At 35.7% G+C, this 26,170-nt stretch overlaps 1 protein-coding gene across 7 annotated transcripts in view; it reads left to right on the forward strand.

Moving 5' to 3' along the window:
- SCAPER (S-phase cyclin A associated protein in the ER) overlaps positions 1–26,170 on the forward strand; it is a 241,245-nt gene that overhangs the window by 116,404 nt on the left and 98,671 nt on the right. For 6 of the 7 annotated variants that reach the window (XM_084532001.1, XM_084532002.1, XM_084531998.1 and 3 more), the window contains 12 exons: positions 3,192–3,451; positions 3,913–4,137; positions 5,720–5,890; positions 6,386–6,461; positions 6,923–7,040; positions 7,359–7,470; positions 8,503–8,643; positions 10,625–10,780; positions 13,867–14,009; positions 16,548–16,629; positions 17,821–17,973; positions 20,287–20,394. In XM_084532001.1, the coding sequence (XP_084388127.1) occupies positions 3,192–3,451; positions 3,913–4,137; positions 5,720–5,890; positions 6,386–6,461; positions 6,923–7,040; positions 7,359–7,470; positions 8,503–8,643; positions 10,625–10,780; positions 13,867–14,009; positions 16,548–16,629; positions 17,821–17,973; positions 20,287–20,394 (1,745 nt within the window). Of the gene's footprint in view, positions 1–3,191; positions 3,456–3,912; positions 4,138–5,719; positions 5,891–6,385; positions 6,462–6,922; positions 7,041–7,358; positions 7,471–8,502; positions 8,644–10,624; positions 10,781–13,866; positions 14,010–16,547; positions 16,630–17,820; positions 17,974–20,286; positions 20,395–26,170 lie in introns of all 7 variants that reach the window. The other variant, XM_084531997.1, reaches the window with a different exon arrangement.

Raw genomic sequence — 26,170 nt, forward strand, 5'->3', positions numbered from 1 at the left:
TTATTGACGTAGATATGAGGCTTGTGTATCATCTGCTCTGCCTGTCCACCAGCTAATGCACTCTGCACAGCTGCTAGGTATGTTCAGGCCTTGTGGGAGACTTCCTACTGCTATCCTATAATGCACTCTTGGCTACTCTAAAGCCCAGTTGGGGTTTCCAGTGGCAAGATCTGCCTAAAACACTTTCTTCAGTGGCTTCAAACAGTGTTACCATTAAGCCTCACAATGTTTCTGTGAAATGGACAAGCAGTATGATACTGTATCTGTTTCAAGGTTGATAGGATTTCCAAATTTAACTGGAGAGAGAAAATGCATGGTTTCTCCAGGTATTTCTTTAAATGATTTTTCTTTTTTTCTGGATGCACATTTAAATGGAGTTATATCATCTTATCTGATTTCCCTCATTAAAAACGTTGCTACCTTCAACATTTTCATAATTTGAAAAAAAAATCTGTATTTCAGTCTTAATTTTTTTCTACAAAATGAAACATAGTTTACCAGGGAAATAATTCCCAGGTGTCAGTGGTAAGAGGCAAGATGGGTGATACTGGTTTAGAATGTGTGTTAAGACTGGGAATCAGTGCTTACAGTTAACAGTTGTATGTTGTGAGTATGTAATTCAGGAGAATGTGCAGTTAAGAAAATGTGCACTTTCCAGAAATATTGAATGTGGTTTTTCCACATTTGCACTTGAAATGTAATTAATAATTGTTTTTTCTGTATTAATTGCTCATGTCCATAGTTGTGGATTGATTTTCTTTGTCATGTAGCAAGGACTTCAGATTTGCAGGACATATGGTCCTCTAAAGTAACTGTCCCAGTATGGGCTTATGGAAGAACTCATAACTTTCATGAATTGAGAACAAATTGTGGAAATGGCATCACAAACAGAAAAGAGCATTTTATTCCCGACTGGGTTGTCAAATTCTTAGACCCAATTTCTTTTGAAAATTTACAGTAATTCTCTTTTTAAAATAATTCACATGTATTTATAAGCAATCATTAAAAGTAGTCTGGTAATTTACATCTTTAAAAAGTCTTGCATGTTAACTCACCACTTCTTATTTTGTAAATTTTGTAAATTCACTACTTCACAGACTGCTACATATAATTTTATTTTTATTTTTCCTAGCTCTCATGTATTCTGTCTTGTAACTGTTTCATCTGAGTATACACTTCTGGATTTGCTTCCCGTTTCTCAAATAATCAGTTTTCCAAAGTGCCTCTCAGATACAGTAATGTTACCTTAGAGATAAAAAAAAAAAAAAAAAAAAAAAAAAAAAAAAAAAAAAAAAAGGTGCTGAGGTTTAATAATGAATGGGGAAGGTCAAATACACTACGGTAGTATATTACTTGCAAGTAAATTTTTAAGAAGGGGTATGCATCTCCTAAGGTAGGACTCCTAAGAGTTTTGCACTAAGTTGACTAGATTTATTTTAGTGATGTTGCTGATAAGGCTGCTTGGCCAGTGCTTCCAGGTGGAGTAACCTGGGAAGGATAAGGCCCTGGTGGCTGTAAGGTCCTCAAGATAACAGATGGCTTGTCACTTTCCTGTAACACAAGAGCAAGCAGGGACAGGGAAGCTCAAGAGAAACTAGAGAATGATCAAGGTAGTCAAATAAATTATTCATTAACAAAACTTGGCAAGTAATCAAACTCACCATGTGATACTTAGCGTGTGGAGATGGCTACTGGGCTATATGAAAAGAGTTCCAGGTGTATGCAAAAAAATGGAAGGGAGGATGATGCCCTAATGAGTGTTACCCTTGCTTCAGATTAGGAGCTACATGATCTAGTGTCAATAAATGTATTGGCTTTGCAAATTTTTCTTTAAAAACATGCCTGGAAATTGCTAATTCTTGAGTTTTGTTTGCCATTTAGATTTTATTCTTATGCTGAGCTCTTCTTTCTTATTTTCTTCCATAATTTCGGTACTTTATTAAATGATGATGTTTTATTGCCTCTCCCTTGAGTAATAGATTAGTTCCAAATTGTAATACTTTGTTTTGTAAACTTGCGATACATTGCTATTCTTAACCGTTTTAAAATGAAAAGATTGATCGTGCTTTTCATAAAGATGAAGCTACACGTTTTGAAAATTAGGATTCTTTACAGAACACCTGTTCTCATGATTTATTGTGCCATACTGTTCATTCAAGAGCTAAATTTTGAGATACTTTGAGTTTATACTCTTTATGAAAGTGGGTATTGTAAAAAGGATTGTATCTATTGAAACTAAAACTGATTTAAATGAGTTAAATTTAGGCTTCTTTTTGTGGCGTTGGTCACCTGAGCTTTTCTTCTACAAATAGACATTGTGAGCTTAGCTTTTCTACTCCTGAGCTATCATCAAGTCTCAAAAGAATTCCAGACGTTTCAAGATGTATGAGAAATTGCATGGTGGTATTAATTGGAGGCTACAGAAATATTACATACAGAGAAGAGGTTTACCTTGAGTTGCTAGAAATGCTCGTATTATGCCTAAGACCTGATAATTCAGGCAGACAAATGTAATTTTGAAGGCATTTCAGGTGTACATCAAGATTAGAGATTAAAAAGGTTGGTCAGAAAGTTGTACTTAACCAGCTTAGAGTAAATGATGACTTAACCAGTCATTAAAGTAAATGGAAGAAAACTACTCTTCTAATTTCATATTGTAATCATGCTGGATTTCTGTAAGAAGAAATTTCCTCAAAGCTGACACTGATTAACGTATTTTAAATATTAGAATGAAACAACTGGGAAAAAAAAGTAAACAACAACAACAAAACAAACCCCAAACCATTTCTGGAACAATAGTAAACCACTTTTTGGACTGCACTTTCCTCACTGAAACCTGCAATTACGTCTGTACTTGCAGAGATGTGTGCTTTCACAAAAGGCCTCTAATGTTACTGTTGCTGCATACGCCATCTGGTGAATTAGCAGTGTAGATGTAAAAACGCTTAAGTACGTGTCATTTTTCACCTGGTTATGTGTATAAGTAACTTAACAGTAAGAGAATTGGTGCCATCCACGAGAGAGTTGTTCAGTCTTTGTGAAACTGATAGCACTTGAAAGTAAAAAGCTTTGCTTAAAATGTTCCATTGATTTTTGGTGTTTATTTTTAAAGAGAACATTTTTATCACTAAACTTGCATAATACTGTAGTAAAACAGTTGTTTATAACGGGGTGTTGGTTTTTTTATGTAGATCGAAAGGATGCAGAGGGCTGGGAAACAGTTCAGCGTGGAAGGCCTGTTCGATCTCGATCCATGGCTTTGGCAACAAAACCTGTAGTTGCAGAATCACTGAAGCCCAGAGGTGACAGTGACAAAGAAAATGTCATTTCGCCACCATCAGAGAGTAAGAGTAGGAGTTCAGTCTCTGACGATGGTGCATCCAAAAGCACAGAGTTTGCACAGAAAGACCCTTTACATCAGTCTGAACATCCTCTTACTGAGAGGACTCAGGTCAGTAAAATTTTGAACCATTTTCTTGCTTTAAGAAGTCTTGCAGCTTTTTCTTTAGAGAATTTTCTGAAGGTACTATTGTCAAGAGTTCATATTCACTAAACAGATTAGAATAGGGTTGAAAATGATGACTTATTTCAGTTAGATTTGTGAGAACACCTTAATATGTTGGCACAAATAGGTAAGTTAAAAATCATAAGGTGAACCATATGATTTACAATGCTTTGGACAGGCTTCCCATTGTTTTCCAAGAACTCATCATTAGGCACATTTCATACAAAGAGCAATTCAGGTAAAGATCCAACTTTTGCAAAGTTATGACTCACTGGAAATCTTTGTAAGTGGAGTTGTTTATATCACTCACTGTAAGGATGCCAGGTATTTTGTTAAAATCCTTTTCACTTTGGTGACTTTTCAAAAATCAGTATTACCTTATTAATTTTGCAAATGTCTCCAACTAGTTCACAGCACACACATCAGAAGATACAGGGTGCACTGGCACACTCTTGCAAGAAGATTCCTTACAAACGGTTTCTGAGGTGCCTCCAGTTCTCACAAATACTGACAGTACTTCAGCGACTCCCCAGATGAATGAAGCTTCCTCTGTGATCCCTGATGACGTAGACCAACTTCAGACAGAAAAAGCTAGAACTGAAACTGAAATGGATCCCTCAGATATTTCAAATGTGAGTGCTGCCAGATGGGTAAGAAATATTACAAGATTTGTGAGTAAATACTAACTGTAAGCCTTAATTTTCTCATTCTGTGTTGCATGGTGTTTAGTGTTAGCCTCTTGTACAAATTGAACAAAAGTTTATAGAGGACTTAATGTAGAAAAAAAATGTGTTGCACACATCCTTATCGTAATAGGTTGAATTCCAGTGAAGTTTCTGAATTGGAAGTAGAAATATATAAGTGCATTATTTGGAATAAAGAATATTAGCGTGCTCTAACTGTTTTTTTTTCTTACATATGATTGCCATAGTTTCTTGTTTCCTTCCATTATCAGTCATTTAAGAGTATGTTTCTTATTAAATTCTTACTCCAGTTTTGCTAATTATCCAAGCTGGAAAGACATAGGATGTCATAATTCTGTTAGAAACAAATGTAGACCTCCTTACCTTTTAAGGCTAACTAAACTGCTTTCTTGGGTCTTCCCGTACAACTAGCAATGATGACAAATGCTGTTCTGAAATAACAAATGTCAAGTCAATATTCTCTTTTAATGTGGATTCCTATAAAGAATGTCTTCTCTTGTCTGTTGGATTCTGCGGGTTTCGATGTGTCTGCTTTACAGGGTTTCTCTGAGCAGAGTCGCAGCAATGCCGCATAAAATCCAATTGTCTAGTGTTTTTGTGTTTTGTTTTGTTTTTTTTTTTCATATCTTGACACTAGATTAGTATTGTGATTTACAGAACTTTTCCTGTGAATCACCTTCCCTTTACCTAGCAATAGTCTAGTCTGTAAATGATGTTAATTTCCAAGTTGGGTATCTGATTGCTTTTAGAAAGATCTGATTTCTAGCACCTCATCTACTAACATTGTTTCAGATTCTCAATTATTAACAGTTCAGGATGCTAACAGTTTGGGATCTTTTCTCTTGAAGCATTTCACTAGTCCGGATTAAGTTATATTAAATTCAGATTCGTGCATTTTGACACATTGCTTGGTATCTAGAGTGGAAGTGAACTAGTTATTACTGGACATTTGAAAAGATGACGACAATTAGCATATTCAGGCTAACATTCCTGACCAACTATGTTGCCATTCATGCTGAAAAACAAGTATAGCCTGAGATTTAGTAATACTAAGCACAGTAAAGTTTCCAGATATGGGTTATCCGCAGGTCCATTTTTGCCTTCTAAATAATACTTCAGAGCATGATTTATTTTCTGAAGGTAGAACAGCACATGCTATCAGTGTTTCAGTGTATGCGTTGCTTAGTTCCTAAGGCTAGGTATTTAAAAGATAGAAATTGGAGACAGACTGTCTTGGTTGCCTTTAATGACAACATTTGTATAAAATATTAGGAATTGTGTGAATGATTATTGGTTTACATAGCCCTTAAATTAGTTGATAACTGCTAACAGTTTTAATGTTTTTTATTTTTCATTCACGTGCAATGTTGACAAAATATAGCAGGAAGGATCTACAGGTAATCAGAAGTTGAACAAAATGTCACACAATTCATATTAACTGTATGAAAACAACTTTTTTGTGCCTGGATCTGATTTGTGGGTGTTTCTTGGTTTCATGTTTCCTATACAGTCTATGGCAGAAGTCCTTGCTAAGAAGGAAGAGTTGGCAGATCGCCTGGAAAAGGCAAATGAAGAAGCTATTGCTAGTGCTATTGCAGAAGAAGAGCAATTAACTAGAGAGATTGAAGCAGAGGAAAACAATGACATTAATATTGAGACTGACAATGATAGTGATTTCTCTGTGAGTGTTTGATTTATTTTAAAGTACCCAACTTTAAGCTGTCTTGGATGTCAGCAGAGTATTAATGTAGAATTTGTCAATCACTTCTTTGTGTGTTAATGCAACCTGTATTACATGCAAATGGAAGTACATAGTGTCAGGTAGTAGATACTGTTGTGTCTTAAGGAGTATTTAGTCTTAGTAAACTCAGCAGCACAGCGCTGCTGAGCGATACAGAGCCTCTGATGTTGCCCTCATTTTCGTGCTGCTTGTTTTTGAGTAGGAACATGGGAGAGTTGGGGTGTGTTACTTTCACTGCTGCCATACAGGAGCTATTCCTGATGAAGTGGTAGTGTCTACTACCTACTATCACAATCAGCAGGAACAGCATCTTTGAGATGGCTAATTGAATTTGGAAACATTGTTAGATATCATCGAGTTGGCACTGTTTAATGTATGTGTCCATCTGTGTGTTAAGTTTTATGTTTTTACTGTGCATATCATATTAATTTTCAGGCTAGTATGGGCAATGGAAGCATATCTTTTTGCGGTATGTCTATGGACTGGAATGATGTCTTGGCAGATTATGAAGGTACATTTTAATATATTACTGTGTTTAACTTGAAATGTCAGCAAAATCTAGAAAAATGTCCGTTTTACTTATGCCTATGTAATTTGGAAGATACCCCTAACATCTAAATATTATTCCAAGTTGTGTCATTTTTGATGTTGTTTCCTTAGGAAAGATGGACTTCTGTGTTCAAGATATCTTTCAGCTTTGTGTGTCATTCTTTAGCTTTCTACTACCATGTCTCTATTAGAATTTTAAAAGTTGTTATCCAGTTTTGTCTTAACGTTTGATTAAAAGTCTAGTAAAATAATCAAGCATTGAAAATGCACAGGAATTAGAGATTCTTCAATCTGAGTTTGCACCTTGCCTAGGCTGAAGGCAACCCATTTGAGAGGGAACTTGAGGAGGACCAAAGCCTTATTAATTGTACTTCTCCCAGAATAGTGTGTTTAAATTATAAAAGTCTGTTTCTTAATGTACAGCCCGGGAGTCATGGCGCCAGAGTAATTCTTGGGGAGACAGAGTGGAAGAAGAGCCTGCACGTCCACCTGGCCATGGAATACACATGCACGAGAAACTGTCGTCACCATCACGCAAAAGGTCTTAGAATTGTTACCTGTCTTGACTGAGCAGTGAAAACAACCAAGCTCATGGCTGTATGAAACTGCTCATGAATCTACTTTAAGTCTGTGGGTGGAAAGTTTTAAATAAATCAATGTATTATTTTCATAATGAACTAGGTTCATGCTAGTTGACCATGAAATAAATATTTGAAGACTAGAAGAACAATATTTACATTTAATTGCAGTCCAGTGGCCTGTTTATGTTCTCTTACTGAAAATGTCATAGAAATGTTTGCAGTGTTGTCAGCTGATGTTGTCTCACTGGTTTTTGCTCTGCTGTGTTTTTAATTAAAAGAACAATAGCAGAATCCAAAAAGAAACATGAAGAGAAACAGATGAAAGCTCAACAGCTGAGAGAAAAGTTACGTGAAGAAAAGACACTGAAGCTTCAAAAATTAATGGAAAGGGTAAGCCTTCTGTAAACCAAAGTAGGCAGTTCACTGCCTTTCAGAAAACATTTTTTCCCCACGTGGCCTAGAAATGTTAGGTGTTAAAACTTGGAGTAAAATGAAATTTTCCTGTGAGTCTGAGTTCACGTGGCTTTGTCAGATGACTCATGCGTCACAGAAAGGACATGGCTTTATTCTAAACTAAGATAATTATATTGTTAACATCAAAACAAGAAGATCTCATTCTAGATTAATTCTCCTGTTGTGGTGTGGGCTATATACATGTTTCAGAAGATGCGGATGATCTGCCAAAGGTTACAGGGGAAAAAAAAAAAAAAAAAGGAAAATAGAGCAAAGAAATGGAAAAAAGTGTTCAGAGTTCATTAATGAAAGGCACGATACTGTATTGGTTTATTTTCTTCCCTCTATCAGCTTATTTGTGTGGATGGATAGATTGAGGGACTTAATACTGGGGGCCTTCAAATACTTATAAGGTGATTATCAAGGGAGTGGAGCTAGGCTTTTCACACTGCTGTATGGCAGTAGGTTGAGAGACAATGGGCATAGATTTTTTTGAAAGGAGAGGTTCTAGTCAGATACATGCAGAAAATTTCTCATGGTGAGGACAGTCAGGCATTGGAATAGGTTACTCAGGGGTTGTGTGTCTTCTTCATACTTGGAGGTTTTCCTGAGCGATAGGAGGTTTTCCTGAGCGATAAGGTCTGACCCCATAGTTGAACGTACTTAAAGCAGGAGATTGGATTAGATGACCTCCTGAGTTCCTTCTCATCCTTGATTATCCTATAAGCCTAACTTATGATTACTTGCATACTTTACTTTTAGAGGATCAGAATTTATTGAAATGAATTTTGTAAAGCATATCTAACAGTGAAGCAGTTAGCAAATACGTGCACTTCGGGTTAAACTGGGTGCAGGGTTTGCGTAGGGCATCAAAATGTTTTATTGCTGTAAATAAAGCTTCAAAAATAAGAAAATTCTGAGCCTATTTCCAGTTATTGTATTAGTAATGAATTCAGTAATTACATATAGGAGAAAGATGTACGGAAATGGAAAGAAGAGTTATTAGATCAAAGACGCAGGATGATGGAGGAAAAATTACTCCATGCGGAGTTTAAACGTGAAGTGCAGCTACAAGCAATTGTGAAAAAAGCACAAGAGGAAGAAGCTAAGGTAAGTTATTTTGTTTTAAAGGGAAAATAATCAATGATAATATTTCTTTAAGTTCTGTACCGGAGAGTGCTCTGGAATATACTGTGAAGGATAATGGAAGTCAGGTATGGGCATGTGTCACGTGCAAAACAGATAAATGTCAATCTCTAAAAGGGAGTTTTTTTTCCCTAAAATTAATTTAAAATTAATGAGCCTGTTATTAGACCTGTTATCGTTATCATGGTGGGCTGTACTGAAGGAAAAGATGGTTTGAAATAAAGAGCTGATAGCATTGTTGCTCTTCTTCTTCACTGTGAGTATGGAGGCATTTTTGGTGATAAACAGTGCTCCTGGAAGGGTAGCAGATCTCATGATATTCCAGCTGAATGCAAAGTTGGGAGAGCTCATTGAGTTTCTCCTGCTGTGGTTTGTACTACTAATTTTGTTAAACAGCTGGAAATAAGTAGAAACCTACAGTTAACAAAGGACAATTACTAGAAAACAAGTGTTTTGCTACTGCCCTTCTGACTTCAATACCTGGTTTTGTAAGGTGAGCAATGGATGGTTTTTATTTTGTTGGTTGCTTAAATCATATTCTTCTGATAAGCACTAATACATATCTTCTTATGACTAAAATTACATAATGAGCATGTGTCCCAGCTGTGATGCAGCTGTTCATCCTTATTATGTGATGAGCACAACAAAGCTGATTTAGCTTTCTCACTTGCTCTTCCTGTTTCTTTGAATAAAGTGGTTTCCAGATTACCTAATTCAGTCTAATATACCTTCGTTATTATGTCATTACAATGGTGTGACTTCTGTAATCATATTAACCAAACCACACTTAGTGTAATTCCCCAGCTAAGCAGATGTTTTAGGTATTGTCTATGTTCAACTGTGTAAGATCTGCCTTTTGAGATTCTTTTGTTATGGAAATAAGGGTTAATTGGGTCAAAAGCTTTAGAGAAATAGTAGCTGATGAGTAATGCTGAAAGGCCATGATAACCGTTGCTGCATATTTGCTTATCCAAATTCCTAGTGCTTAACTATTTACTGAGCTATGAAATTTATTCTGTAGTCATTAAACAAAGCAAAAGAAACCAACAACAAAACCTTCCAACTTCTGTGATGTGTTATTGTTTGACAGTTATCCTTTCCGCTAATGTCGTTTGTGGATTCAAACAAATTGAGCAGCAAACTGATAAATGAGAGATAAGTTAAATAAAGTTTGCATTTTCCAGATCCATATAAATTTCTAAAACATTTGCATTTTAAAGCCTAGAGTTGGCAAGAATTATTACCTTCCTGAACCTCAGTAGAAAAGTATATTCTTTGATATTTGTAGTATATTGATTAAAGTACTTTTAAGTAAGCATTTTTGTATGATTTTTTTAAATTTTATTCTTGTGTATTGCAGTGTCCACCTGTGGTTGAATAAAATAGTACTTGTCTTTGTGAAATAAGCTGTATTAGTAAGAAATCTAATATTAAGATAATGACCTCAATAGTTTTCTTATTCACAGTATGTGTATTCTCACATTTTGTATTCAGTTAATACCCATACTGTTAGAGTTAAATAGAAAGACCTTTTGTATTCTGTTACCTGTTACACATTTATACAGCTGGGTCTTAGCATTCCACATTCTATGAATTGGAGAGAATAGACGAATAAAGTCTCTTTGAGAAGACTGGGAATATTTTCCCATCATTTACCCAGTGTTTCTTGATTTCTGGTATCATTCAACTTCCTTTTGTTTTTTGTTGTTTTATATGCTGTGGACTATCCGTTTTATTAAAAATAAATAAAAAGGGGGGAGCAAACAAAAGTAGGAAAAAGACAAAGCCCTATGTTCAGCTTGGTTGAGCATTGGTTTACAGACAATTCTGGAGGAATAACCCATCAAATTAATTACCAAATGGGTAATCAACAAATGGATAGAATTCATTAAGAATAAAACTTGAACTTCACAGATCTTTTCTTATACTTGCTGGTTATTTGCAGGTAAATGAAATTGCATTTATAAACACCTTGGAAGCTCAGAACAAACGTCATGATGTGCTGAATAAATTAAAAGAATATGAACAACGTTTAAATGAATTGCAAGAAGAGCGTCAAAGAAGGCAAGAGGAAAAGCAAGCACGTGATGAAGCTGTTCAGGTATATCTGTAGTTGCAGGTTGACAAGGAAATATGCATTTATTTCCAATTTTGGCTGTGCAGTCTTTGTTTCTTTGTCTTAAATCCATTGCTCAACTCAAGAGAGTATACTTGAGTGTGTTTCTGCCTTACTATGTTTCAGCACCAGGAGGGAGAAAAGTAAGTCTTAAGGATTTCCTTTAAAAAAGAGTCTGCATAGCTAAGGTCATATGGATGAGTCATGCTTGTCTTAAACTTTTTTTTTTAAGTTACTCCATTATAAGAAAATCATGTTTTAGTAACATGTGAAACTTTGAGAGGAAACAGAAAAATGCATCTTATATGCCTGTGATGTCATAATTTTCATACACTTTACAAGATCAGTGAAAACTATAACAGAAATGTCTTTGTGTTAATGAAATCCTTGATTCTTTTGTTGTTGTTGTTATTTTGAATGTAAAAATTCCAATGCTAAATTTTCCCAACCTCAAACATCCACTTCTTGGCACTATTCTCTATGTTAGAATCCAAAACGTGTTTTCTTATGTGAACTCTTCTGAGATCAACACAACTACAGTTGGCCTGAGACCTGAGTTTGCTTCAGGGCTTAGAATCAGGTGGTAATGATAAATACTATCTTCTTGTTGAAAAATGTGACATGTTACTGACCTTATTTGTTCGGAAGCAAAAAGAGACAGAAGGTATCCCAGAAGTACTGATTTTTTTTATTTTTTTTTTTTCCTGAGCAAGAATCTGTTATTACAAGTTCCTGGATTTCCAGGGATTGATTGTTACTGATGAAACGTACCTTTCCATATGGTTTATCAAAAAGCCCATTGCCCCAGGAACCCTGTTTTTTGTAGTTACTTATTCTAGAATGGAGCTTTTCTGGAGTTTATGGGTCTTGGGGTGTTTTTAATTCTTCCGTATCTCTGTCACAGTTCTGCTCCTTTCTTAGGTTACATAGGCATTTTATCACCAAACTTACCTGCCCATATCCTTTCTGCCATACCAAGGATTAAGCTAGTGCTTCCTGCTATGCTTTTTCCATACACATGTTGTGAAACAATTAGGCAAAGCCCTAAATGTAAAGATATGCTGTATCTACCCCTGCTGTCCTCCTCACATGAGAGCTTTTCCTTCACTGTTGTGGATCTGGACCCATTCCTGGTATAACAACTTATTTAGCAGTTAGTATAAATATGAACAAATAATTACACTTAAGGGCAAGTAAACTAAAAAACTGGAGTTGGACTTGATGATCCTTATGGGTCCCTTCCAACTCGGGATATTCTATGATTCTGTGAAAATGAATCATACGAGTTCTTGGGCCATAAGTATGAATATAATTATAGGAAAAAAAAAAATCAAACCCCATCAGACATAAACGTAAACTACTTTGTAAACATAACAAACTACGTTGTAAATGTAACTACTTTGAATGTACTGTAACAGTGAGGGACTTCACTATACATACAACTACATCATTTAGAATCACAAGGGTTCTAAAAATTGTCTCCTGTGTCAGTACCTATGGAGCCTAGCCTACTTCTGCTGATTTGCCTGAACGGTGTCTTTGATAGCCTCAGGTATTTCACAGATCCATTCAGTAAAACCTAGTTGCTTCTTTTTGGCACCAAATTCTGCAGGTTCACACCTTTAAACCCATTCTTCCGTCAGCCTTATTTTAATTTTTTAATTACAGGATCTATTACAGTTGTTTTTTTTAGTTGTTGTTGTTTTTTTCCACCCACATTTTACATGCTTTTCTGTTTAGTGACACTGGTACCTAATTTAAAAAGTGCAAGCCATTCTGGTCCATTTTCAAATGCAACCTTAAAGGTTTTTGTAAGGAATGTTCAGCACAAATGGCGTTTGTTTTTTATGATGCACTGGGTGTATCCTATAGAACAGTTTGTATTCTTGCCTGTTTTAATAGTATGGTTGTAAAGTGTGCTGTATCTTGTCTTATTTGTTTTATTGAGATGGAAATTAATGTATTCATGCAATGCTGTTACTGAAACTTTACATTGGGAAAAGTATGGTTACTGTGAAAGCCACAGTTTTGATAATCAATTTTCAAGCTGTACTGCCTGTGAAAATCAATACTGTGCAGTTAGCATCGTTAAAGTAAAATGCTTTGCATGACACAAAAATGTTCAATTATTTTTGTAGTTCTTCATTTCTTGACGAAAATGAAATATAAGGTTAATGTGTTCTTCTTTTTATGTCTAAATTTTTGTAAAGCTAATATTTAAAGAGTACAGAGCCCTCATCTAATCATGTAAAAGCATTTATCATTCCAGCAAATTTTGCTTTGTGTTAATGAAACCTCATACTGTTGCCTTAAAGGAAGATAGCTTTTTGCTGGAACAGTGATGAGTATTTACAGTGCTGGAGATGATGCAAGAAGTATATATTTAAAATAGATTGAAGTGTCTGTTTTTTATTTAATCTGTCATACAAAAGACTAATTTTACTGTAAGATGAGAATTTGAAGAACATGTAAAATATTCATCTCTCTCCAGACTGTTCAGCTAAATCGAGTAGTCATATTTCCTTTCAGTAGAACTCAACTAACTCAATATGCCTACTCATAAATGTCTTAGAGTATGAGTTTTCAAATGCACTTTTTTTTTTTTTTTCACATTTGTTGCTGTTTCAAATAGTCATTCTGTCAGGTTTACAATACCATGCATGACTTCAGAACTCTAAGTCTGGAAAAAAGTAAAAATTGAGCAGTGGGAGAATTGCATATTCAATGATAGAACAAAACTATACTGCAAAAATCCATTTTATTTTATAACAACATTTGAATAATATTTAAATCATTGTTTAAATAGTCATGATTTAAGTATTAATATTCTATGGGAGCATATTTTGTTTCTGTGTCACATATATCCTTGTAGATGTTCAAAATATTTTTCAGATATTCTTATTGATCAGTTTGGTGGACTTCTAGTGGACAGTCATCTTCAGTCTGAGCAAAATATATGGCCAGTTAATATGTAGCTTAGTTCATGCAACTGTGCTTCAGTGTATGTTCAAACTTGTGAATATACTTAATATTTGCAAAAGATAAGTTAGAATTTATTTTTCTTCAACCAGGAGCGCAAAAGAGCCCTGGAAGCAGAACGGCAGGCCCGAGTTGAAGAGCTGCTGATGAAGAGGAAAGAACAGGAAGCACGGATTGAGCAGCAGAGGCAAGAGAAAGAAAAAGCACGGGAAGATGCAGCACGGGAAAGAGCAAGGTAACTTTGCCATAATTTTGTTGGGTCCCTGTCCTTCACTGCCACTCTTTCAGGCAGACTGCAGGTTCTCTATATTAACAACAGTGCCTTCTTCAGCCTTCAGGCATAGTATTTTAAAAAGTAATGTTAATAGATGTTTTTGATGAATAGTTAGAAAGAAGAAATCAAGTGAGTATTAATAAATTTTGTAATAGATTTTTGTATTCCTTAGGTACATGCACAATATAACATGCTATGCTATATTTTATATTGTTAACATTACTTCATCTTAGTTTTATTGCTAACAAGACCTTTTAACAATTTGCCTTTTTCATATTTTAGTTTAGTTTTCAAAGGAAGCAAGATTAATGTTTTCGTGTTCCCCATTTCCTCCATTCTCCAGGAACTTTTGGACTTACTGGCATCAATATGAGTTCACCTTTTCTGTAGACACCAGAGGCCACGTTTGTAAAGCATAAAGCCGGGAAATCAGGCTTCATTAATTCTGCTGCCTATGAACTACTTGCTTTATGTTTATGCCCATAATCAGAAGTTCACAAAGGGGTTTCCATATGGGCTCTTCTCTCTGTTTCAGTTGAGCTGAATGTTAGGTGCACAGAGAATGAAGCATATGGATTGTTGGGTTTAGGGGGTGGCACTGGGCTGTGTGTGCTCTGTAGCACTTAGTTTTCAGTTGCTTTGTATTTGCTACTGCAGTACTGTGCTTGCAGTCATTTTTCTTTGCCAGATGCTGATTATATAGTGTTCTTTCTCTTTCCTTTATTTCTTTTTTCAATTTCTGAGAAAGAATAGGAAAGGATGTGTGTATGGTGCCTTTTAATCCGGTGATTCTGGTACCTCAGAGTGGCCTCAGTCTTATGTCTCCTTAATAACAGTCCTGAGATTTCTCTGATGTAGTACTGTTAGAGCAGGAGTCAAAGTGCAGTGGGTCAGAAGTTGAGTGAGAAGATGATCTTGAAAGGAAGCTGTCTGTACTGTCCCTTCTGTCTTTGTCTTCAACATAGTTTGTTGAAACCTCAGCAAGTATTATTTGTTTGATTTGTTTTTTTGTTCGTTTTTCCTTCTGCTGGGATTTAACTCTTATCCCAAAGATTTGATACTTGCTTCAGTGAGTCATTTTTGAAATATCTGCTTAAAGTTTGTTCAGTATAAGCTTTATATAAATGTGCATCTGGTGGTGATTAAAGCATGTGTATGAAAGGGTTAGTTTATTTAAAACTGACTTTAAAACCCCTCTGCTCTTATGGTACATTAACTTGATTCCAGTAAGGTTTTAGATGTAATTTCTGAGTGTTTTATATTCCAGAGAATTGAAATCCCTAACACAGATTTTTTTTTCTTGTCGAGAGAAATCATAAAAGTGTAAAATGTAAGCTAATCGTGTTAAGTTTCAGAAGGGCCTGGGCAAGAATAATATTGATGCTCTATAAATGGAAACTTGAGAATTTTGTTTCAAATATCATTGCATGTTTTGGATTAATGTCATTAATTTGTCATAGTTTGTAGGATTAAACAAGTATTTTAAAATGTTTACTGAAAGAAATAACTAAAATAGGCTTTGGGTTTGGATCGTGTTAGTTATGATTTGTTTTAGCTCATGGTGTGAGGGAGTAGTTCTTTAAAGGCAAAATCAAAGACTGTAGTTCAGTTTTTCTGTGCGTTCCTTGGGAGATTAGACAAAGTACACAATGCTTCTCATCTATCATCTCTTCTCCCCCTACCCACCCCCAACAACCGTGGTATTTGGAAGAGTTCGCCTAGTGTTTATATAGTTAAACTTGTTTCCTTCCCTGTCATCTTTCCTGTTGGCTTTTATATTTTGTGTTGGCGCTTTGTTGGTGATGGGAAGGAGGATTCCTAGAAGTGGAAAACTGATGTTTGAGGCGTGATTCAGTTTTTGGGAGGGGGATGTAGTGCAGAGAGGTACGGTGAACAAAACCAGTTCCTGACTCTTCAGTTTTGTACAGAAGATAACAGTATGATTTGCTATCCTTAGGTATCTAGAACATTTGGAAATGCAATGTTTTAGAGCATCAATTTAGGTATCAATCTTATTGATACCTGATATCATTTGGTGTTGGTCAGAGTTTTCTCTATATGTTTATATATTCAAACATTCAGTGATCATCACTTTTATAAAATACACTGCCCTTACTGCTGCATGTTTTTCTTTGATTTGCCATTGTACTCCTCCCCTTTGGTTCACTGAAAACGGTCATTGACTGCAGAATACTAATGGTGACAGGGCACAACTTTCAAGATTATTTTGCAGTCTTACATTAACTCCCATTGTTCTTGGTTGCTCTAAAGCCTGTTCACAGGTACTGTCAAGTGCCTGCTTTTATTAAATTATCAAAAATAAAGCATCTGTTTTCTGTGTTAACTAAAGTGCTTTCTGTTCTCTGTCTTTTCCACTAAGCCACCTTCAGGTTCATTTTTTGGGACGTTTGTTCTCCATTTCAAACATTAACTTGTGAATATTAATGCATGTTTTATATTATTAAAATGTTCCCCCTATATTTGTTATCTTTTGGTTAGAGATCGAGAAGAGAGGTTGGCAGCTCTTACTGCAGCTCAACAAGAAGCCATGGAAGAACTGCAGAAGAAGATTCAGCTGAAGGTATAAAAACATACTACACTTGAAAAATAAATCAGTAATGTAGAATTTCTGTAAAATAGTTTATGTATGTATGTTTTATTTAGTACAGATGTTACAGTATGCTGTGTCCCAAATTACATAACTTTACAATAGATTTTTATTCATACTTTTGCTTAAAAACAGGACCTTGCTGTATAATGTGCACTGTGTAATTTGGAAAGAACAGGACTGAGCTCTGTTGAGTTACATTAATTTCAGAGCTTTAAATGTGAGAACAAATAAACTTCAACTTCCCTTGGAAAGTACACGTAATTTTGAGTTAAATCATGAGGGAAATCAGTAATTAGGAACTCTCACACTGTTCAGTGAAGACTTGCCAGTCAGTCATGCAAGGTCCTGTCTAATGGTACTGAAACTGATGCCATCAAGAGCGTGGCATCTTCCATGGAGGGCTACAGTGATTTCTTGAAAAGAGGCACAAGGCCTTGTAGTTCAGGCATTCAGCTGTGGGGAACAAAGGTATCATAAATTTTGAAATGATCCACTATTTTTGAGAAAAGTAAACACTTCTAAAATGATAAATCATATTTGTAAGGTTCTGAGGTAGAGCTACATATTGAAGTCTCATGTTTTGTTAAGTTATCTAAATTTTTATTCTAGAATTGTTTGTGTACAAGTATTTTTTTCACTTGAATATTTTTATTACCTCTGATCCTGTTCTTATGATCTTAGGTACATTTACTTCTGTTGTAAAATGCAGTTTTGACATTAAATACAGGCTTATGCCCCAGTCTCTGATCTTAAATAATAGTTAAAAATTTGCTCCATTCTCTTGAGGCTTAAGTGTATGAGCCTCCTGAAAGAATCCAGGGAGCTGTACCTTGATAGGTGCACTTCTGGAGTGTTCAATTGAGAATAAAAACAGAATAAGTGAGATGTTACATATAACAAAAAGATTTACCAAAGAGCTTGAAATAGGCGAATTTCTATGAAGTTCAATGAAATTGTCAGATTATGAATTTATGAATTGATAATCACCTATAAAACAAAAATAGTGCTGATTGATTTTTAAATCGTAGCAGAATGTTAAATCTCTGATGTGTGATGACTTAATGCCTAACCCCAACTGGTAACTCACAGTATTTCTATGGACAGCTTAATACCTTTTGCTTCATACCATTTTTTTCTTTGCTTTTGTTACTTTGCATTCAGCATGATGAAAGTATTAGAAGACACATGGAACAAATTGAACAAAGAAAAGAGAAAGCAGCTGAATTAAGTAGTGGAAGACATGCTAATACTGATTATGCTCCTAAACTTACACCATATGAACGAAAAAAACAGTGCTCATTATGCAGTGTAATGGTAAGTTGAACAGAGGGGTTGCTCTCAGAATTGCAAGACTAGCCTAAGCCTTGGAGCTACAAATTATGCTTCATTCTCAGAGGAGAGTACTGCATACGTGCTGTGTCCTTGCTCTGCTCTTGGGAAAGTGCATCTTAGCTTGGATTCTTCTGTCTATAAATTATGTGGTTTAGGGAAGATTTGAAATAATTGTAGAATCACAGGAAGCGAAGTGTGGACAGTACACAGTTGCTAGCTCTCTCTTCTAAGAAAAGCAAAAATTAGGAATCATCAAATGAATCTGGTTAAAAGCTAAACATAAAGCAAGTTATAGAAACCAGGTACTTTGCTTGGCAGACCTCTCTTGAGATGTTTGGTCTCAACTGGGTGTCTCTTCTTGTGCTCCTGGCACGGTGAAGAGAGGGAGACATGCAGTCACTGAGTAGGAAGGAGGGAGATCAGTTCATGTTGATAATTGTTTTTACTGACTTGCATAGGGCAGGCATTATTGAACAAAATCTTAGGTCTTAGCTAGGAAATTATATAAGCATTATTTCTCTTTAATTGCTACATTAATTAAGATTACACAGGATCACTTCAGGCAGTGCTGGAACAGAAACTGAGGGTTCAGCAGAGTGGAGTCTTGTACATTCACTTAACGTGCCTTTCCGAATGAAAGCTCATTGTATGAAGTCAAATAGAAGTCAAAATGAGATGAGAAGCCAAGGAGTGTTTTTTTTTTTTTTTTTTTTTTAAAGTCTTACTATACTGCAAATTGGCTGTCTTATTATTATGTAATTTAAAATAAAGATGTTTATGTGAATTAGGCTGAGGGATAAAGTTCTGTGCTTGAGCTCTGAAAACCCGGAAGTCCACTCCATTGGCAATCAGCTGGAATTCTTCATGGTTACATGAAGTAGAATGTGCTGCTTCGGGTTGTTTTTTTGTTTTATTTATTTATTTCTATTTGATTGTTTTTCAACAATTACTTAATTTACTGATGTAATTATTCTAAAACAGATTTTGTAATTGGAACTTGTAAAGTTTAGCCATAATCAGGTCATGAACAACATAAAACATAGTAGTTCTCTGGGTTATTCATCAGAGAGATCACAAAGCCTAGGATAGATGTTTTTAAATAGACACAGTTAACACCCCCATCTCTCAGAATATAGAAATCCATTACGAAGAACTTTACTTGTGTATGTTTACAAGAAAAACGGTGTGATTTTGCTAAAGTTGAGATACAGAGCCATGTTTGAATCTTAGTGGTGTTTGTTCTAGTGTATTTTTGATTCATCTGTGCACTAAAAAAAAGGAAAGAAAAAAAAGAAAAAGCACTGTTTATATTGCTTTTATGGATTTTTGAAATCCTGTCTATGTGCTGCATCTTTATGCCAATTTTTTTGCTGGTATCACCATTTAAGCTGCAGCATTTGTATTACATCTTATGTTAAAACAAAACCTGTGGGTTAATACATAGACAGCTATGCCAGCCTTTGAGTAGGAATTAATTGCTGTGAAGAAGTCTAGACAGTTTGCGTTCTTAATGAGTAAAGCAACAGTGAAAATGGTGTGCTGAAATAACCTTAAAATAGTTCTTCAGAAATGAAAAAATGCATCATTTTTTCCTTATCAACATAGTTTGTTCCCTTAACTTGCTACTGGTGACTGGGTGTTTTTGCTCTCTTGTCAGTTAAGTGTTTTCAGGTGACCTTCAATAACAGTTAACAATCGTACAGGATCATAGAGTCATTGAGTTTGGAAAAGACCTCCTAAGATCATCCAGTCCAACCATTAACCTAGCACTGTCGAGTCCACCATGAAACCATGTCACTGAGCTTTACATCTACACATTTTTTGAAGACCTGCAGGGATAGTGACTCAACCACATCCCTGGGCAGCCTGTTCCAATGCTTCACAACCCTTTCAGTGAAGAAAGTTTTCCTAATATGCAACCTAAACCTCCCCTGGCCCAACTTGAGGCCATTTCCTCTTGTCCTACTGCTTGTTGCTTGGAAGAAGAGACTGGACCCCCAACTTGCTACCACCTTCTTTGAGGTAGTTGTAGAGAGCAATATATAGTTAACCTGGTAGTTCTAAACACATTTATGATGAAATTCTGTGTGACAAAATAAAAAATATTCTTTTTAGTAAAATAAATAAATAAAATTGTAAAGATGTTAAAGGTAACTGATAGTACTTTCATTAGGTGGCAGATTCTGAACCTACTTCTGACAAATTAGTATATATTACATGTAAAATAATGCTATTTATAGATGATAGTATTATCAAGGGAGGAGAAAAGTCACTAATAATTCATTGTCATTACAGATTTCATCGGAAGTGTACCTATTTAGCCACATTAAAGGGAAAAAACACCAACAAGCTGTGAGAGAAAACAGTAGTATACAAGGACGGGAGCTTTCAGATGAAGAAGTGGTATGTTGTGTAATAACTTTTACTATTTCAATTTCCTTCTGGTTTTATAATGCCGTCCAGCTGAGTAGCCTAAGAAAGTCTTTAAAATTCTTATAAAGGAATGGAACTGTTTGTGTTAGCATGGGTTTAACAGTGCCTTTTTGAGTATAGTATACTAATGAAAATGAATGAAACAAACAGTGGATTCAAATACTAAAGGCAATTTCTGTTTGAAATAGACTGTGTGTAAAACTGTGACTAATTGCTCTACTACTAATCCAAAGCTATTTTTCATATCACTGTATTTATCTTTTTGTCATAAAAGTCTGATGTGTTATGTTCCATGAGTGGTCTTTATTTTCATTCATTTTATACCTTTCCAAATAGTAAATATTCTTCACTGCTTTTAAATAAAACCCACTTCAGTAAAGCTGTAAAATAGCTTATCCATGAGGATAAACCTTCCAGGTACTAGAACAGTCAAATAGAAGTCTCCTTTAAACTCAAATGCTATTATTTATTATCTCACCTTGGCCACATCTAACTTGTTAGCATCTTGGACAATCCTATAGCTATTCCTTTCCCTTTATCTTTTGCTTCTTCCAAATAGCTTTTGAGGAGGAAGTAAAGAATCTCGCACTGTCTTTTTGCAGCAGGTTTCCAACCATTCAGATATTACTTCTCAGTACTTAAAGTACTTGCTGTCTTGTTCTTTCCTGCACGGTTCTTGTTACTATTTTCCTAGAAAAATATTCTCTTTACAGCTCATCACTGCCATAAGTACCTTCTTTTCTTTTTCAAAAAGCTTTGGAAAGTTAAATCACTGAGGTACTGAAATCCCTAGGGGCAGTTATCACTGGAAAAATGGAAAGCCTCTGTGGAGTTGGCATTTTGCCTACCCCTTCCTAACTTCAGTGAAAGTACATACTTTCTTCTCTGTTTTTCTGCTCTTTTAGAGTGGTTAGTGGAATTTCTTTTGTATTGAATTTGATTTTAGGTACTGGGTTTATCTAGTTGGACATAAGGGAGAAGCCTTCATACTGCATCTAGCTTCCTAGAAATAAATGTAAGGTGTGAGATTTCCCAGAATTCTTTCATGTCTATGCATGCACCAAGGAGTGGACAATTGGTAACACTGAGGTTTCATGCAGCTACCTAGTCTTTATTTGTATCTAGCTAACCACTTCTGAGTGCTTCTTACTGTGCCACTGCCTCAGATGAATATGGAGGAAAAAGACGAACTTTTTCTTTGTTCTGAGGGTAGTTGTATGCAATTTGCAAGATTAGATTTGGCAGCTTAACACTTCTGTCTTCTAGAAACAGGGATCATCTTATAACAGCTGCGTTTGTCCCAGTTGGTGAAAAAAGAAATTCCACTAGAGGGCACAGATATCTCGATTTTTGTAGTGTCCAACACCATATGCTTAAATCCACTGCTTTTTCAGCAATGTGAGCTTGAGATCAAGATGAAGGTTCAGCATATGAGACTTTTCTAATGAGTTCTTAGTGCAGGAGTAAAAGGAGAGAACAGTTTAACTGAATGAGCAGTCTGACAATTACAAAAGCAGATTTTAAATAGCCTTAATCTAGTTGGTGTGTAGTATTTGACATACTGGCAATATAACAATACTTCCATTCTTTTGTATATATATATATGTGTGTGTGTGTATGTATATTTTAATTTGTATCTGTGTTTTAAATTGTCTGAGTATACAATTCTGAACTGTATTGTAATCTGACATTTCCTTGGCCTGACGCCCACCCCAGTTTTCTCTTTTCAAGGAACAGAAGTAAGACATGCATGCTAGAGGTTTGGTTACTGTAAAGTAGAAAAGCTATTTTATTTCTCAGAGCAATCTGCTTTGTGTACCTTTTTATTCAGCACATGCAGTTAATATCAGACTTTGTCTCCTCCACAAGTAAAAGCACTCAGTAACTTTAGGTAAGTTTTGAAGTACATTAAAACAAATTTCAAGAGTATCATGTAGAAGTAAAACTGCAGTCCAGTGAAGCACTGTAATATATTTGGCTAGTTATTCATCACTGTTTTCAGTTTTTTAATCAGTGAAGATATCAGTAGTGAGAACACACTTGTACTACTTAAAGTTATTGCTTGTCATCTGTGATGTCTTTCGATTATATACGTCTTGTCTGTGACCCTTCTTCTTTGACATAAAAGATTTTATTTATGTCACCTCTGACCTAATAAAATTTCACCTTTAACCTTATGCACTTGACACCTCAGATAACTTACTCTTGATCTTTGACTCATTTTGTTTTAAGCTTGTTAAGCATAATAGGTAGCTGCCTAGAAAGAAATATTCTTTTATTGTAATCTGGCCATAGAATTTCTTCATTATTGCTTGAAGGAAATTAAATGTATTTGTTTTGTCCATATCTGTAATGCAGAAGGTAAGATTTAAATAGCTCCTTAAGACTTTGGGAGCTGATTTAAGTGCCTGCTTGTACAATACATGTATGCTTTGGTATGGTAAGGGGTTTTGTTGGTTGATTTGTCTGTAAGCAAAAAGTTAAAAATCACAGTACTGACACTTTTTTTTTCCAGGCCAGGTGGGTGCTAATTAGTTAATCTTGCCAGTTTAAAAAATAAAATTATATTCTAGATTTTTTTCCTTTGCTATTATCTGTAGGTTCTTTAACAATTTCAGAGCTAAAAGTATGCTTTATACTGTAGCAATTTTTCCTGTTCTGGAATTAAGCATATATTGTGCAAGTACTGACAGGTAGTATTAGTTCTTAACCAATAAGATGAATTCACGTGTAAATGTGATTTGTTCAGTGAAATGTGGAAAATAGTTTTGTTATGAATGGAGATACTAAAAATATGAAGTCGTTTCTATGACTGTGTGACAGCTTTATTTTATCTCTGCTTTTGGGACTTTCTTCTTCTGGGGATTTATCAGTCTCCAGCTTAAAAGGATGGAGATTTCTCTTAGAGCAAAATCCTGTTGCTTTTGAAACTGTGTTTATCACATGAAAGCAAATTAACTTCTATTCACTTTTTTTTTTAACTTTTAATTTTAGTTCGGTCTCATATAAATACATACATTAAGGTAGCTGGTAAAGCTCTTTCAACAAGGTAGGATTTGTCTTTCCTTTGTTACGCTGCTGAAATCTGCAGTTCTGTCATTGGCCCGTGTCATTTCACCATTATCTTCAGGGCGGTAACAATGTCCTGCCTACATTCCCGCTCTGTGTAGTTTTTGGCCCGCTTAAACGCAGCTTTTGTTCCACCAAACTTACAGCTTTACCTTCTTTTTACACTGCTTTTTTCTATCCTATTGATTTCCTGTTCCCTGCCTTACCATTCATATTACTCGCAGAATATGTGAACAGTGTGTGCAGTTTGGTTTCATTGATGGCACTGGAATCAAGCTATGACTAATTTTTTTTGCTGAATCGGAGCCTGTGGGAGACACTGGGCTTTTCATACAGAGGCCACTAACATGACTGAAATGGTGCCCACTCAAAAAGCCGTAGGACAACATACACTACCTGATCAGACTGAGGAGTAGGTCTCTTCGGGGACCTTCTGTGCTTTGCTCCCACCTGTAGCTTTTAAAGGATTCATTTCTATGTTCCTCTTTCCTTTTTTTTCCTTATCTGTCTTGTCTATCCTAGTTTGCTTTGAGAAGTACTCCTAACAGTAGTAATCCTAGCTTCCTTCTTTGAACTGTTATCCTATCTCTTGTCTCTATCTCCTGTCATTTAAATAGCATGGTTTTAGGCGACATTTAGAGTATAAATCATGTAATTCCATGCAGTCTATGAATGTTTCTAATAAGTGAAGGGTACTTCTAAAAACCGAACAAAATAGGTAACTGGCAGGGGTTTGGTTAATTTGTATAAGGTGAATGCTAGAGTTTAATGGAGGAATATTAACGAATTTGTGTTTGCATATGTGAAAAATGTCTTCTTTTATTTATCAGGGAGGAAAACTAACTTTTACCATGATAAGGATGAAATAAAGAACTTCTTAGAGACCAGGTCAAATGAAAATACAATCCTGTGATGGAGACCAGGTCAAATGAAAATGCAATCCTGTGATGGAGAGAAGCAGTTGTCTGAAGATTGACAGTGTTAAAACGTGAGGGTTTATAGAAAGGCATGGCTGGTGGAGCCCACCCACATACCTTTTAAGAAAAAATCAGCCCGATGGACTACAGCTTGCTGTGCTGTGTGGGTTGTCAGGCTGGCTGGGGTTGCAGTGCAAAAGATTTCTGGCATAGGTCTGTCTAGATTGTAGTGGGGTCTGATTTACAATGTGCCGAACTGTTCTGGCGCGTTCCCCTGGTACGGACACTGTTACACTGGCAAGGTTGTTCTTCTGCCAGGATGTGGTAAGAGGCTGCCTGGAAAAGCAGAACTGTGCTGGTTCGAGTTCTGTTGCAGCCATGTAAGGTTTATAGCTAGTGCAGCACACCAGCCGAGTTGATGTTGTAGTTTTCATTCCTAAAAGCTTTTTGGGGGTGTGGGGTTGTTTTTCTTTAAGAAGTCAAGCTGTTTTCTCAAAGTTGTATGCTGCTTCCAGTATTTTTTACGGAAGAAATTACTGAAGGAAAGAGATGTGGGAGTGTTTTCATGCCTGACCTTTCCTCTTTTTCTGCTGTATTTAAAAGGGATTTTCTTGTCTAGAGAATGTGTGATGCCTGGACTTTGCTGTTTTTTTAACCTTTAGGTTTTTGTTAAAAATTAAATTATCCGTCTTTGTTTTATTGCTTCAGCCTTAACATTAACGGGAAAAATGCTTTTCATTTTTCTTTCTGAATCAGTGCTTTCCACTTTTTATACAAATGAACAGTGCTGTCCTATGAATTCCTCGTCTAACTTTTCCAAAAGATACAATTAAGCAAAATGGAAAAAGATAGCAGTAAAGATGACCAATTTTTTCATTTAATCTAATAGAGGGGTTTGGTGTAGTTATTGCTGTGGGTCTGTGGTCTTTCAAAATTGTTATATAAGATTAATATATCTTTTTTTTTTCCTCTTGAACTTTCACATGTATGTTAAATGTCAGCTTGAATTGTGTTGCTAAGCGTGTTTTTAGCTATCTTAATACTTAGTTTCACTTAAGCTAATGAAAGTTCTCAGCATTCAGCTTTAAGCTCTCCTGTCGTAGTTAATTACTCAAGGCTCTGGGCTAAGGCTTTCATGTGGCTCTGATTTTTTCAGCTATGAGCTCTGTGTGCCGAAGGTGTGCAGCTTGGGTCTTACTTTGCCGTGTATTTGCACTGCAGTCTCTTTCAAACATCTGTTATGACTTCAGTGATCAGATACCAACAATGCAATACAAGGGGGTGACCTTGACTCAGATCTGGTGGTATATCGTACTTAACTAATTTCTGAGTAATGCAGTGGTACCTACACCTTGATCAAATACTGAACAGTATTCCTGTTTCTTTTACCTGCAGAGTTAATATAGACTCCATTGCAAATGCACACTTTTTTGGCATCTGATTATAGTTTTCCAGCCACCATTTATTACTATTTCATTTTTTTTTTTCTTTGAGGGGATAAAACTCATGACAGTTGCAGTGCTGGGTATTCCATCCGGTGCAAAGGTTGTAAGAGGAGCCTTCACAGAGAGACTGGAGAACAGTGCTCTGGAGGATGCATTTGCAGTCACATATACTAGAGGGAAGCAGCAGGTGCAAGCTTTGAAAAGCTCAGTGCACAGGGTGCTGTTACAGTTAATCTAGACAAGATATTTCCAAAACTTTGTTTACAGTAGCCCATTTGTCTTCTCTGTTGCTCAGCAGAAACAAAGTGCAGATCA

Source organism: Aythya ferina, assembly GCF_964211825.1.
Source record: "Aythya ferina genome assembly, chromosome: 11".
NCBI classification, from domain to species: domain Eukaryota; kingdom Metazoa; phylum Chordata; class Aves; order Anseriformes; family Anatidae; genus Aythya; species Aythya ferina.